Source organism: Anopheles bellator, chromosome X (assembly GCF_943735745.2).
Source record: "Anopheles bellator chromosome X, idAnoBellAS_SP24_06.2, whole genome shotgun sequence".
In the NCBI taxonomy this organism is placed as follows: Eukaryota; Metazoa; Arthropoda; class Insecta; order Diptera; family Culicidae; genus Anopheles; species Anopheles bellator.
Window position 1 is genome coordinate 5924805 of NC_071287.1, and position 12268 is coordinate 5937072.

The window sequence follows — 12268 nt, forward strand, 5'->3', positions numbered from 1 at the left end:
AAAATACTCGAAGATTTTCCTGCAATCGACTTTAAAACGCATCGTCGCATTTGAAAAGAACGCGAACGCGGATTGTCGAGGAAAGTTTTCGTGCCACCAGTTGATTTGGCACACGCCAAATCGCGATTTGGTGCGCGCCAAAGTCACCGTAATGCTTTAGCCTTGGCCTAAAGTAGGGGAAATCCGAGTCCAGACGAGCTGCCTCCTAGATCTCGTGAGACCCTGTTACTAATTCGCAGTATATAACTCAACTGTCAGTCGCTTATAATGAGTGTGAACGAGGAAAGTCAGAGTCCGTATACAGAGCGCCAAAATTGAACCATCGGACGTGCATCAGAATGCTTTAGTAAATAGTTTACTATAGCAACCCCGTGTGATTTGTGCTTATCAAATAGAGGTTTATTTTGTTCGCTGGATTATGCGAAATTATTAAATTAAAAGCCATTTTCAACAATCAATCGGATTTCTGCTTTCCTCTTTGTTTGGCTTTTGTTGCGGACGTCAGACCTTCCCCGCGAAGGAGCGTTGCTCTAAGCGCGTTCTCGCGGACGTTTTGGCGCGATCTTCTCTCGAAGCCTCTAGAGAAGATCGTTCGGCTAGAGGAGCCAAACACTATCGTCGTATTTCAGCGAGCCAGCTTACACGACTGGGACCGATGCTGGACTCATCGACGCTTAGCAGTGAACGACGAGGGACTTGCCCGAAACATGTTCGAACAGGAAAGTGTTCATACTGTGCAAATCACTACCAGGGCAGCATACCCTCCGGTAGGTAGCGTTTCTGATGAAGCAACTGCCTGAGCACAGCCTGGACGGTTCTTCTAAGGTTAAAAAAATTGGTTGCGCATGCGCGGGATTTCGACTTTGCCGACTGTCGGGGAAGAAAGATTTCCTACAGCGTCGGAGGTTGCTCCGTTGAACAGTTTCAGACATTATAAAAAACGATTCATGCAATTTTAATTTATTCATTTTTACCACTAATTAGTATTTAATTTCCATTTTCATTTAAATATATTTAAATAGAAACATTTTCATTTCAATCATTTTGATTCCTTAGAATTATTAAATAGCTGCAATCCTATTGTGGAATATCTCTGTACTCTTATCTAATCAAGTATTTATGTCTAATAAAGTTCCAAGTTTAATAAAAAAAAAGATTTTACGAAATACGAGAATGGAAAAGTTTACTTAAGTCAATCGAAAATCAATCAAAAACATTAAGTGTAACACGTGGAAATGATAGTTTTGCTGTGTTTAAGGATCTTTTTCTTAGCAAACGATTTAATCGTGCGTTTGTCATGCGGTTTGATATGCTTTCAACAGTCGTTGGGAATTATTATTATTATACATTGTTTTAACATTAACCATGGTGTCATTTTCCTTTTTCCCACGTACACGTGTAGCGAACTACAAAAATACTGTTAACGTTGGTAATTCGCAAAGATCCCGCTGTGACGGTCACGTCGATAATAGCGTTACCGTAACGTGGGTTTGTTGCTCGGGAACGTTGAAATGCCTCGCCTGCAACTCTGCCATCTGGTGTACAAAAACGATGCTCGGGTTCATTTCTTGGGAACTATTTGAGGCGCCTCAAATTATGCAATTTGATCTAAAAACATAGCACGGGTTTGTTTCTCGGGAATTTTTTGATGCGCCTCGAACTCTGCAATTCGGCATACAGAAAACATCGCATGGGTGAATTTCTTAGCTTTTGTTACCTTGACGCACAGATGGCGCTGCACACCGGGGTTGGTGTGCTCGCTATTTTTAGCCAAGAAACACACCAAAACTACTTTTTCGAGCACTATTCCCTTGGATAGTGCTCGAAAACGTACAAAAATTCGGGTATGTTTTCGGGCATCACAATCTCGCAATCCTAGCACCACTGCATAACTCTTCGACAGAAATTTCCTTGCCTTGAATCGCATTGCGCTACCGTTTTGGCAAAATTCTGCAAATCGACGAGACAATAACTTTTATTTTAATTGACGCGTTCTGTACGGCGAAACAACATTTAACGTAACTTGAAGTTTTCGATTTAGCGTAGAAAATGGTGCGGGATGTCCCTGGAATTGATGCAATTCCTCATTACTCATTACTCTGCCGTCCCTTTGTCGCTCACAGCACAATTTAACTCTCGATAAAAATGTCAATAAAAACGCGAAAGTCTCTGGTGACACACACACACGATAAACGCGACACACACGACACACACACACACACGCGGTGACACACGATAAACGCGAACGATGGGTGCGGGTTTTCGGTTCCCCCTTGTAGCGTACTCCAACAATGCTGCTAAGGTTCAAACTAGACGTTGGCAATTCTAAAAAAGGCCCCGTAGCGGCCATGTCGACAAATAGCATCTAAAACCAATAATTAGATATACAATGCGCGTAACGCGTGTTTGTTTCTCGCGAACTTTGAAATGCGCCCGCAACTCTGCCAAATTGGTACTCCAAATTCATCGCGGGTTCCTTTCTCGAGGAACAAATCTCCAATTGGATCAAAAAAACATAGCGCCGGTGTTTCTCGCTCCGCTTTGATGCGCCCTAAGCTACGCATTTCGACATGCAAAAACATAGCATCGGGTCTATTTCGGTTTATTTCCCAGCGCACGCCATCTTAACGTACAGGTGGCGCTGCAAAACGCGGTTGATGCGCTCGCTGTTCGGTGACAAGAAACAAACCGAAACTACGTTTTAGAGCACTTCCCAAGGAGCAAAACTCGGCTATGTTTTCGAGCACCACATTCTAGCACTTCCACAGCAGGTTTCTTTCTGAGCTTAGCCAAACGGACTGGGGCCGTATTGATTAAAATCGACTTAACAGTTAACTGAATCGAACTGAAATTGTTGTAACGGCTGGAGTTAGGCCGCTGGATTTACAGCATTTTTCACACCGATTCGATCGAAATAGAACCTGCTCTAGGGACCCGCTGCTTTCGAACGGTCGGCATTAGGCATCGGGCGTTCCAAGTACGAGCGTGGCCTGGAGCAGGTTGACCGCGTCATCGTAGCTGTCCTCCTGGGTGCGCACGCAGATCTCCAGCCGCCGGTAGCCGCCACCGCTCAGGTCCTCGTGCGTGTCGCACACACGCAGCTGCACCGGCCGCCGGAAGTGCCGGTTCAGCTCCGGCACGCAGACCTCCGTGCCGTACGGGACACGCAGCAGCGGGTCCATACCGACCGTCACGTACGGGGCCCGATCGTCCAGGTACTCCTGCAGCGTGTACAGCTTCTGGTGCCGCGCGTCCAGATAGTCCCGCTTCCGGTCACTCTCGTACTGCGGTCGGTACGCCGTGATCAGGAGACGCCCGTCGGTCACGTTGCCCGGACACTCAAGGTCGGCGCTTGGGTGCACAATATCTGGTGGTGGTGGTGGAGATGGTGATGAGCTACAGGATCCACCCATCCAGCACCCCTGACGCCACCGCACTTACAGTTGTGATCCTTCGCAGAGGACAGTGGCGAGCAAACGACGAGCAGCGCGAGCACAAGCCAGGTGGCAGGTGTTTCGGTTTGCGGAGCCATCGATCCCGGGTGGCGATGGTTCCAGCTGGGCAGACGAACTAGAACTGACTCTCGGCTCGACTCGATTCCAGTGCCCTACACGAAAACCACGAAACTACACCCAGCCCAACACAAAGCCAGAGAGGTAGAGCTAACGCCACAAAGGCAAGACCGGGCTGCGTAGTCAGCAGTCTTCCCGCGCCCCGGTGGTCTATTTATTATTGCTTATTGCTGGGCTGCCAGCTCGAATCGGTGTCATGGGGCTGCTGACAGTTCAAACACCGTAGATGGCGGCGGTATAGGTGAAGTGCTGCGTACCGTACGCCTCGATCACGAGCCGTACGAAGCGCTGCCCGATACCGCCCGCCACGACGTACCCGGTCCCGGCCTGGCTGCTCTGGTCTACCGTGACCTCCACGTACGTGACGACGGCTCCGACGCCGGCCTGCGGGTACTGCAGGTCCAGCTTCACATCCTGAGCGGTGGACCAAAATTTGCTGTCCGACGAGAGCCCAACGAGCCGGTCGCCGGGTCGGCGTCCCCCGAGCGTGTACACGATCTGATGCCGGTTCGCCACCGCATCGCTCCGATCGAGCTGGGTGCTCTCCAGTACTTGACCTGCTGCTTGATTGCTCGACCGCAGCGTTCCATCGGCGGCGCTCGGACCGAACTCGAGTGATCCCACGAGAAGAGCCTCCGAAGCCGGACCGGTATCGGCTAGCGGGGTGCAGATGACGCCACCGAGTGCCAGTACTACTGCCAGGGCACCGAGGGCAACCAATCCACGCTGCATCGTGTGTATGGGAGAGGATATGGGGACTGTGGACTGTTGGTACGAGACTGACGCGCTACTGACGAGTGATACCGGCAGGCTCGGCTGTATGTCCGTTTTATACACAGTATCCGGAGCGGTAGCACTACCGGAACTGCACCTTATCGGGCCGATAGCGTCGACGATGGATGGGCTACTTGAGAAACCGACGGTGACTCCCATGGCTTGTTATCGTTTTTTTTTCTTCGAAAAAAATTAACTCAGTACAAGTGCTGCGCGAACACTTGACGCACCGTGACCTACTAATCCCCTTCGGCAGTCACAGTCACCGAGCGGTCCGAACCGGTGGTCACCGGGAAGGCGGCAAGAAATGAGATCCAGTAGCCCATTGTCTGGTCCGCGTCGGGAATCGCTAGATCAGGTAGCTGCTAGAGATCGAAAAGAAACCTAACCTACGGTAGAGGGATTAGACAGAGCAAGAGCGAGTGTGGCGAAGTAAAACCATTGAGCAACGCCACCGATACGCCGCGTTTCGTCCGGCTTCTATCAAGTAGCGGAACAATCGGTTCTCGCCCGAACGGCTCGAAGTGCTGCACGAGGATGCGATAAAACTGTGGAGACTGTGGAGAAGAAGGTGGAGAAGGTTTAGAAGGAACTGTGGTGGAACTATGTCTTGGAGCTTGGCTGTCAGTCCCGTACTGTCAGACTGTCGCAGTGTCAGACCGTTACCGTCGGATGCTGTAGCCGTCGGAGGCCGCCTTCTTCAACAACCGTACACCGCCCGGCCGGATGCATCCGCCCCCCAGGTCCAGATCGCCACCGTCGTCACCGCCGGCTTCCCCGGTAGAGGGCGCGCGCCTCATGCGGGTGTACTCATCGCCGCCGTACTTCAGCGACTCTGCCTCGTCGTCCCGGACCATGGCCAGCGGGGGCGGTGGTAGATGCGGAGCGCTCGACACCGGGGGCTCCGACACGCCCGGCCGCGACTCGGACGACCGTGGTGACGGTGCTGCGGCGACGGTGGACGCCGGACCCGCGCCACCATCGCTCAGCGGTGGCATCGAGATGTCGTACTTCCGGGGGCGGCCACGCGACAGGTGGCGGCGCTTCAGAAACTCGTGGTCGTCCACCATCCAGAACGAGCCGAAGTCGTCCTCGTACCGCACGAAGCACTTGTGCAGCGACAGGTTCGTCCGGATCGCGTTCTGTGGAGAAGGCCGATCGATAACCCCCTGGTCGGTAATGTCGGATCGGCTCGGCCGTGCGTCTCAGGACGATCTAGAGAATCCGGTGCCGGTCCACTTCCGGTATCCTGGACCGTCCTGGACGGGTACGTACCAAAGGCTCGCAGCTCGCAACGCTGTTCTGGCGGTGGGTTTTTCATCGTTCTACTCGAAGTGGCGCGTAGCCTGTGAATGTGGGGGGGGCAATGAAGTTGGTCCCGGGCACAGGTCCCGAGCTACGAACCACAATGGCACCAGAATGGTGATGGTGGTTAGTAGACTCGTGAACCTTGCATCCCCGGGGCGGGGGGCAGTCACTGTCGCATGTACTCGAATAGTGGACAAACTATTTCCGGTCTGATGGTCTGATAGGTTTTGTGAGGACTAGGGACACAGGGACACGAACGACACGAACCGTTTGTAGAAGAATGGCGGCGGAGGGGGTGGTGGAGCCCTGAGGGACCCACTGGCCTCGCTGGCAATCCCAGCGGTCCCAACCGTGGACACCTGCTGTGGCTGCGGTGACACCTGCGACGGTGCCCCGCCCGATGACGTAGTCGAGGATGCCTTCTTCTTCGTCGGATTGCAGCCGCCACCGCCGACGTTGCTTTGGTGCTGTGCCGAGTGCGGAACGTGACCGTGGTGATGATGTTGCTGCTGCTGCTGCTGCTGCTGGAATTTAAACTGCATGATGCCGAGCTTCTGGGGGCGCCGCTTGCAAAACTCCGCTTCGTTCACCGTCCACACGGCGCCCTTAATGTTCTCCACGCGCATGAAGCACTTGTGGAGCGACAGATTGTGACGCACGGCATTCTTAGGATGTTTTTTTTTGTGTGTGGATGGGGTGGAGTTTAAGTGTACAGATATTATTGTGGAGCAAACGGCAATTGGAACCACATTTTACGGCCGGTTGATTGGATCCCATTGATTCCCTGGACCTGGTTTCCGTTTCGTGGTTTCAGCCCCAGCCCCCGTGGGTCCCCGTTTTGTGACGGAACAGGACTTACCTTCCAGGTGGCCGCATTGCGCCGGAAGTAACAGAACGTGTTCTGGAACCAGTTGTAGATCTCGTTGAGCGTCAGCTGCTTCTCGGGCGACTCGATTATGGACTGTGTTTGGGGGAAGAAAGTCAGACCACCGCCACACCACAGACATATAGCTTCTGGATACGCTCTTCAGGATACTATGCCTATTAGGGTGATCCATCTGGTGTTTGGAAGCTTTCTACGAAAATCAAGCTGACAGCTTGGACGACGATTTGACGGAATCCAAACACTGGATGGACCAGCCTAGTATAGTCGTGAGCCTGTACCGACCTGCCGGATCAGCGATGCGTAGGTGAATGGTGGGCGCACATCGTGGCTGCGGTAGAATTCGCGGTTTTTGTGGACATCTGTCGAGAGGAAGGAAAAGGACTCTGGATTACCCCGTGTGTACACGTGTGTCCGGCACCTCCATCATCCCAACCTTACCATCTTGCACGTCCGGATAGTTGAGCTCTGAAGCGGAATCGTAAGAGTGGACGTAAGTGGTTGGCATACGATCTGGCACCTTCGATCGAGCTTACCTTCGCTGTCGGGAGGTGAGTAGTACTTCGGTCGGACGCCGCCACCCTTCGAGCCTTTCCCGGAGCCGGACGACCCACCGCCACCGCCGCCGGTACATACTGGGGACGGTCCGGTGGTACCGCCAGGACCTCCGAGTGAACCGACGGCGCCACTCGGTGAATGCTCGGTGACTGTGTGCTGCCCGACTAGGGACGCCGCCACCACTGAAGCACCCGTTCCAGCAGTCGGTGGATGCTGGTGGTGCTGGTGGTGCTGGTGGTGATGGTGCGCAAACTTGCTACCGAAGGCCGATCCCTGCACCAGGCTAGCACCGGGCGCGGCCAGGTCGGCCGTGGCCGTCACATCCGCCGGGAAGCGTAGTCCGGCGATGAGCTCGAACGGACTGGCGGATGGTACCGTGGCCAGCGTGGGTTGCGAGGCCGCGACAGTCGACAGCGACGTGGACGAGGGCTGTGGTGGCTGCACCGGTGGTGGCGGTGCTGCGTGGTGTGTTGGCGGCGGCGGTGGCGGCGGCACCGGAGCCAGCTGGGACAGGAACTGGCTGCCGAACAGGGCGGCCGGGGCACGCATCAGCTCGTTCTTCTTGTTCAGGTGCAGGATCATCGCCTGCAGCCGGTCGCGCTCCTTCTGCAGCTGCAGGTGCAGCTGGCAGACCACCTCCATCTGGATGCGTGCCTGGGCGGCCGAGTAGTCACCGTTGATGTGGTCCGAGTGCAGATGGCTGTAGAAGTCGGCGAACTCGTCGAACACCCGCTCGCAGCCGGGCCAGCGGCACGCGCCTCCACCGAACAGGGGGTGCACCGTGGGGCTGGTCGCGCTGGTCCGCGTTGCGCCCAACCCATTGCCGAGCTCATCTGGAGGAGATGCAGGAGACACAGGAATGGGGACACCATGATAGAGCAACGTAAACGGAGGTAACGCGGCAGCAAGCATGGCCCCATCAGGCGGGGCACGGGCTCGATACGGGAAGACGGGGCACGGGAAGATGGGGGAATCAAACAAAGGACACTGGACACTGGTATATGGTTGCACAACTCTTCCGCAATCGTAACACACGTCGTCGGCCCCGGCGACTGCACAGTCGACCCCCTAGAAAGCCCAGATCCAGAAGAACCCTCAGTAGTGGAAATGATGGTGTGGTGTGCTGCGAGCGACCTGTGAAGAAAAATGAAAGTAACCAAAAAACTAGAGCCGCGGTCCAGCGACGAGTCTGTCTTCTCTGCGGGCTGCATCTGCTGCACAATTACTGCGGCACGCGTGACGAGGACGAACGCTGGAAACTGACACTCCTTGGCACGACGAAAGTACACCACACACACACACACACAGACAGACACAAAGGATGCGTCACGTCTGCGCGTCGTCTGGTAACGCTGCATCCCGAAATGAAGGTCGGTGCACCAGCCGTCTCTCTAAGACCAGTAGAAGCCAAAAGAAAATACGAGCTGGAAGAAATGAATAAACATTAGCCCCCTGAAGCCTGACAGTCCCGCGGTCGGGCTGGCCCAATTTTGAGCCCCAAACGACCAACAACACCAACAACACCAACAACGGGTTGGGCCCCCAGGTTGCGGCGGCTCCACTTCCAGACGAAACATTCGCCAGACCTTACCGAATCCTCAGCGCGCACCGAACGAACTGTCTCTGACAAACACTCCAATACACCCAGCACCAGGGCCGGGCTTGTCAAACAACCATCAACAAAGGCCACCTTAAAATGCACACGACAGACGAGCAATCGAGTGCGAGACGGTATGGAAAGCGGATAGCCGCATCGATTCGCAGCTGAAACCACTGTGCACTGATTGCAGGCGTAATCTACACCGGCTCGACTAGCATCTCGTGCTCCATCTCCAGCTCTCTTTCGCTCGCTTGCTCCCTCCATCAGTGTGGCGCAGACTCCGTGGTTGCTGGTGCTGCTGTTTGTTGTCGTCAGAGGCCTACTGCCAATGCTTGACTTCCTGAAGGATCTGAATTAATTCGAAAGATTCCAACTATGACGGACGCTATGACTCGTGATCTTCAAATGGCATACTGTTTTTATCACTCAAGCTTACGTCCTACGTATGGCCGTTTTGTTCTTCTTTTGACCCTCGGCAGAAGGCGCTGCCTATTTTTTACGAGCCTATTTTTTGCTATAGTGGTGCACTCTTCATATGGACGTATGTGAAGTTTCATTTCAATCGGTCTCTTATTTTTTTTTTTTTTCTTCAAGCCATTTAGTATCGACGTGTCACAGTATTTGTTACAATGGAGAAAATCAAGTATCATCCAACGATTGAATTTTTATTTTTTGGAAGGTTTAAAAACAAAGGAGATTTACGAACGAATGGTGAAAGTGTATAAAGACTCTTCGCCTTTAATTAGGGGGTTAAAAGGATAGATTCTGAGTTTGAACGTGGTCGTAGTAGCCTTCAAGACAATCCATGTCCAAAGCGTAAAAAAACAGACACAACAACTGAAATCGTAGAAAAATTCAAGATATCGTATTGAAAAGTCGTCGAATCACTTACTGAGATTTAGTACAAAGCCTAGCCATCTCATTGAGGAATATAACCAATATTTTGATTGAAGTTTTTGGTTCATGAAAGCTGTTTGCAAAATGGGTGCCGCATTCGCTAAAAACGCATTCGAATGCATCTTTCTTGATAACATTTAAAGCGTTTTCAGTAGGATAAAGTGGATTTTGTGCATCAAATCATCACTATGGATGAGACTTGGATCCTGATCCTGATGACCATGATCCTGAATCAAAACAAGAGGCTAAGGAGTTGTGTGAACCTCTTTCTTCGGTTCCGGAACGATTCCGTCCAGATAATGCCTAAAATGATGTTAGCAACAGTTTTTTGGGATGCAAATGGAATTTTGTTACCGGATTACTTGTAAACTGATAAAACAATAAATTTTCAATATCGTTGCAACCTTTAAGACCTACTTAAAGTGAAACTTCCTGAAAAAAGACCCGGTTTGAAGAAGATAAACATTCTCTTTGATCAAAGCAATGCACCCTGTCACAAGACCATTTGGAAAATGACAAAAATCCCTTAATTACAGTTCGAATTATTAGAATATCCACCTTATTCATCAAATTTGGTCCCTGACGACTTTCATCTGTTTTCAAACTAGAAAAAAACATGTGTGAAAAACGATTTCCATCAAATGATGACGTCATAACTGCTGTTGAAAGGTTCTCGTCTATACTAAATGGCTTGTACAACAAAAAAATTATGTGAAACGTTCACATCCGTTCCGTTCAAACTTCACATACGTTCGTTTGAAGAGTGTACCAATATAGTAAAAAATAGGCTTGTAGCAGCGCCCTTTGGTATCGACCCGCAAAACTTAATACACAACCTAGTATCTACCAATCTGCGAATTGCAACCACCGTTTGTGTGCATTACAAACATGCCTGAGGTCTGGAACTTCACTGCAATGATTACGAGCTGATCCTCAACCAATAAGAGATAGGCTTGCGAACGCTTCTTCAACAGTTTAGCCTGCTTGGATTCCCGGTTTGGTGCTACTTTTGGTGCGTCGATGATCGCAGCCGCAGTAGTCGGGCCCCGGAGAATCCTGGACCCCAATTTCTGATATTAAATTAACCCTCATAAAACGTGTTCGACACATTAACGCTAGTCACATTGAATGAGCTGCTGTCTAATTTGTATTTACCATTCCGGTAGCGTGTCGGGGGAACATCACCGTTTTTCGCGTGCTACCTATCAGATCCCTTTGAAATAAATGTTACTGAATCGTTCAGGAACTTTGAAAATCCCATCGTCAAACGTGGGACAGGGCAGTAAAGCAGTGAAACACATGTTGCACGCATCGTAAGAGTATGTGATTTATTCGAAATTGTTAATGCTGAACGGAGGATGCGGAGCACAGCACACACAGTACAAAGTTACGAACTACGTGGAGTTACGCGACGCTTCCTTTATTCTGACCTCTCGACCCGAATAATTGGTTTGATTTTTGCTTGCTTTATTTGACACAAATAATAAGTTAACATCATGCTTTGCCGACAAGCAGCCGTGTCGAATCCGTTTGCTAAACAATATCGTCATACTTCTAACACACGTTTGCCCTCGGGAGAAAACATATCCCCCCGCAGGGATAGTGACACGAGCCCACCGAAAAGATGTAACAAAGGTTCACCATCGCCGTCTCGCGCCTGTATCCTCCCAAACAATGACCTTTTTCCATTAGTTCCATTAGTCCTGTGCCACACACAAAAACACGCGCACGCACGTTTTTCGAAGGGGTTTTAGTTTTACTTTTAATACTAGGTAAAAAATCTAAAGTAAACCACATTTACAAACGTAGACATACATCCTAGTCGCGAAGACCGCCTCTGTATCATTTGCTTTGTGTAACGCCCAAGTGCACTGTACCGCGCCCGTTAGTGTCCGCTTAAAAACAGACTGACCGACTGATCGAGCTTGACTGACTGAGTGACATTTGTGTTTTGAAGCATTCCAAAAAAGGCTTTGCCTCAGGACTACATGCTTTCGATACACGCTATAGGTCCTCGGACAGCGCACAGCTAGGAGCAAGAAACGATCAAAGGACAGTGCCCGCCACCCCTTACGTTTCCCATTAAGTCAAGTGGCTGCTAGCACCGCCGCATCTTGTCTACATAGAGTGTGGGCGATACCTAGCCGAAGCTAGTCGGTTCGTTAAAGTTACATTGAAAACCACACGTAACAGGCCAAAAGCAACCTCACTCGGTGTGTTGTACACGAGGCTATCATTTAGCGGAACTTCATTTTTTACATCGAGTTCATATGATGATGTTGAGTTGGCGTACGACTGCGTTCGACCGCTATAGGTGGAGGAAGTCTCTGTTGCAGATCGGAACCATTTGGCGATTGTAGATGCCGCTTTATCTGTTTTTAACTAAAACAGCTGCTCCGACTAAATATCTCACGAGCTTTATTGTAAGCAAGTTGCAGCAAGTGGTTGACGTAGTCCACTGACTTGACCCTGCCAGAACTCGGTTCGCACTTTCTTGCATTCTTCTGCTCCTTTGTATTTACACTCTTTTCACACTACATAGGTCTGCACTAGTCACACATTTTGTTACTTATTTATTAAACTCATTAGTTAGCTCAACAAGCTACATTTGAAGGGTACATTCTCAATCTTTCTCTCTCTCTTTCTTTCTTTCTTTTTTTCCTCTCTTTCTCTCTT

General features: G+C 50.9%; 3 protein-coding genes across 3 annotated transcripts; all 3 read right to left on the reverse strand.

Annotated features, from left to right (window-relative positions):
* Positions 1 to 2957: 2957 nt before the first annotated feature.
* On the reverse strand, positions 2958 to 3532 carry LOC131213378 (uncharacterized). The gene is made up of 2 exons (XM_058207409.1): positions 3442 to 3532; positions 2958 to 3367 (listed from the first exon to the last, which is right to left on the reverse strand). Exons 1-2 carry the CDS (start codon positions 3530 to 3532, stop codon positions 2958 to 2960), a joined length of 501 nt encoding a protein of 166 aa, XP_058063392.1.
* A 132-nt stretch (positions 3533 to 3664) lies between these two features.
* Positions 3665 to 4388, reverse strand: LOC131213952 (uncharacterized). Its single transcript, XM_058208202.1, has one exon. The coding sequence runs from the start codon at positions 4302 to 4304 to the stop codon at positions 3786 to 3788; it is 519 nt and encodes a 172-aa protein (XP_058064185.1). The 5' UTR covers positions 4305 to 4388; the 3' UTR covers positions 3665 to 3785.
* Positions 4389 to 4476: 88 nt separating this feature from the next.
* On the reverse strand, positions 4477 to 8127 carry LOC131213953 (forkhead box protein P4). The gene is made up of 5 exons (XM_058208203.1): positions 7074 to 8127; positions 6979 to 7005; positions 6823 to 6899; positions 6514 to 6615; positions 4477 to 5488 (listed from the first exon to the last, which is right to left on the reverse strand). The coding sequence occupies exons 1-5, from the start codon at positions 8005 to 8007 to the stop codon at positions 5009 to 5011; spliced, it is 1620 nt and encodes a 539-aa protein (XP_058064186.1). The 5' UTR covers positions 8008 to 8127; the 3' UTR covers positions 4477 to 5008.
* Positions 8128 to 12268: the final 4141 nt, after the last annotated feature.

Bases quoted from the DNA above. Each gene is read 5' to 3' on its own strand.
- LOC131213953 (XM_058208203.1), bottom strand. From the start codon at position 8,007: ATGCTTGCTGCCGCGTTACCTCCGTTTACGTTGCTCTATCATGGTGTC. The intron at 6,616-6,822 runs GTCGGTACAGGC...CCCCAAACACAG, and splicing joins ACGCATCGCTGATCCGGCAG to TCCATAATCGAGTCGCCCGA. The intron at 5,489-6,513 runs GTAAGTCCTGTT...CCTTCTCCACAG, and splicing joins GCAATGCGGCCACCTGGAAG to AACGCGATCCGGACGAACCT.
- LOC131213952 (XM_058208202.1), bottom strand. From the start codon at position 4,304: ATGCAGCGTGGATTGGTTGCCCTCGGTGCCCTGGCAGTAGTACTGGCA.
- LOC131213378 (XM_058207409.1), bottom strand. From the start codon at position 3,532: ATGGCTCCGCAAACCGAAACACCTGCCACCTGGCTTGTGCTCGCGCTG. The intron at 3,368-3,441 runs GTAAGTGCGGTG...CACCACCACCAG, and splicing joins CTCTGCGAAGGATCACAACT to ATATTGTGCACCCAAGCGCC.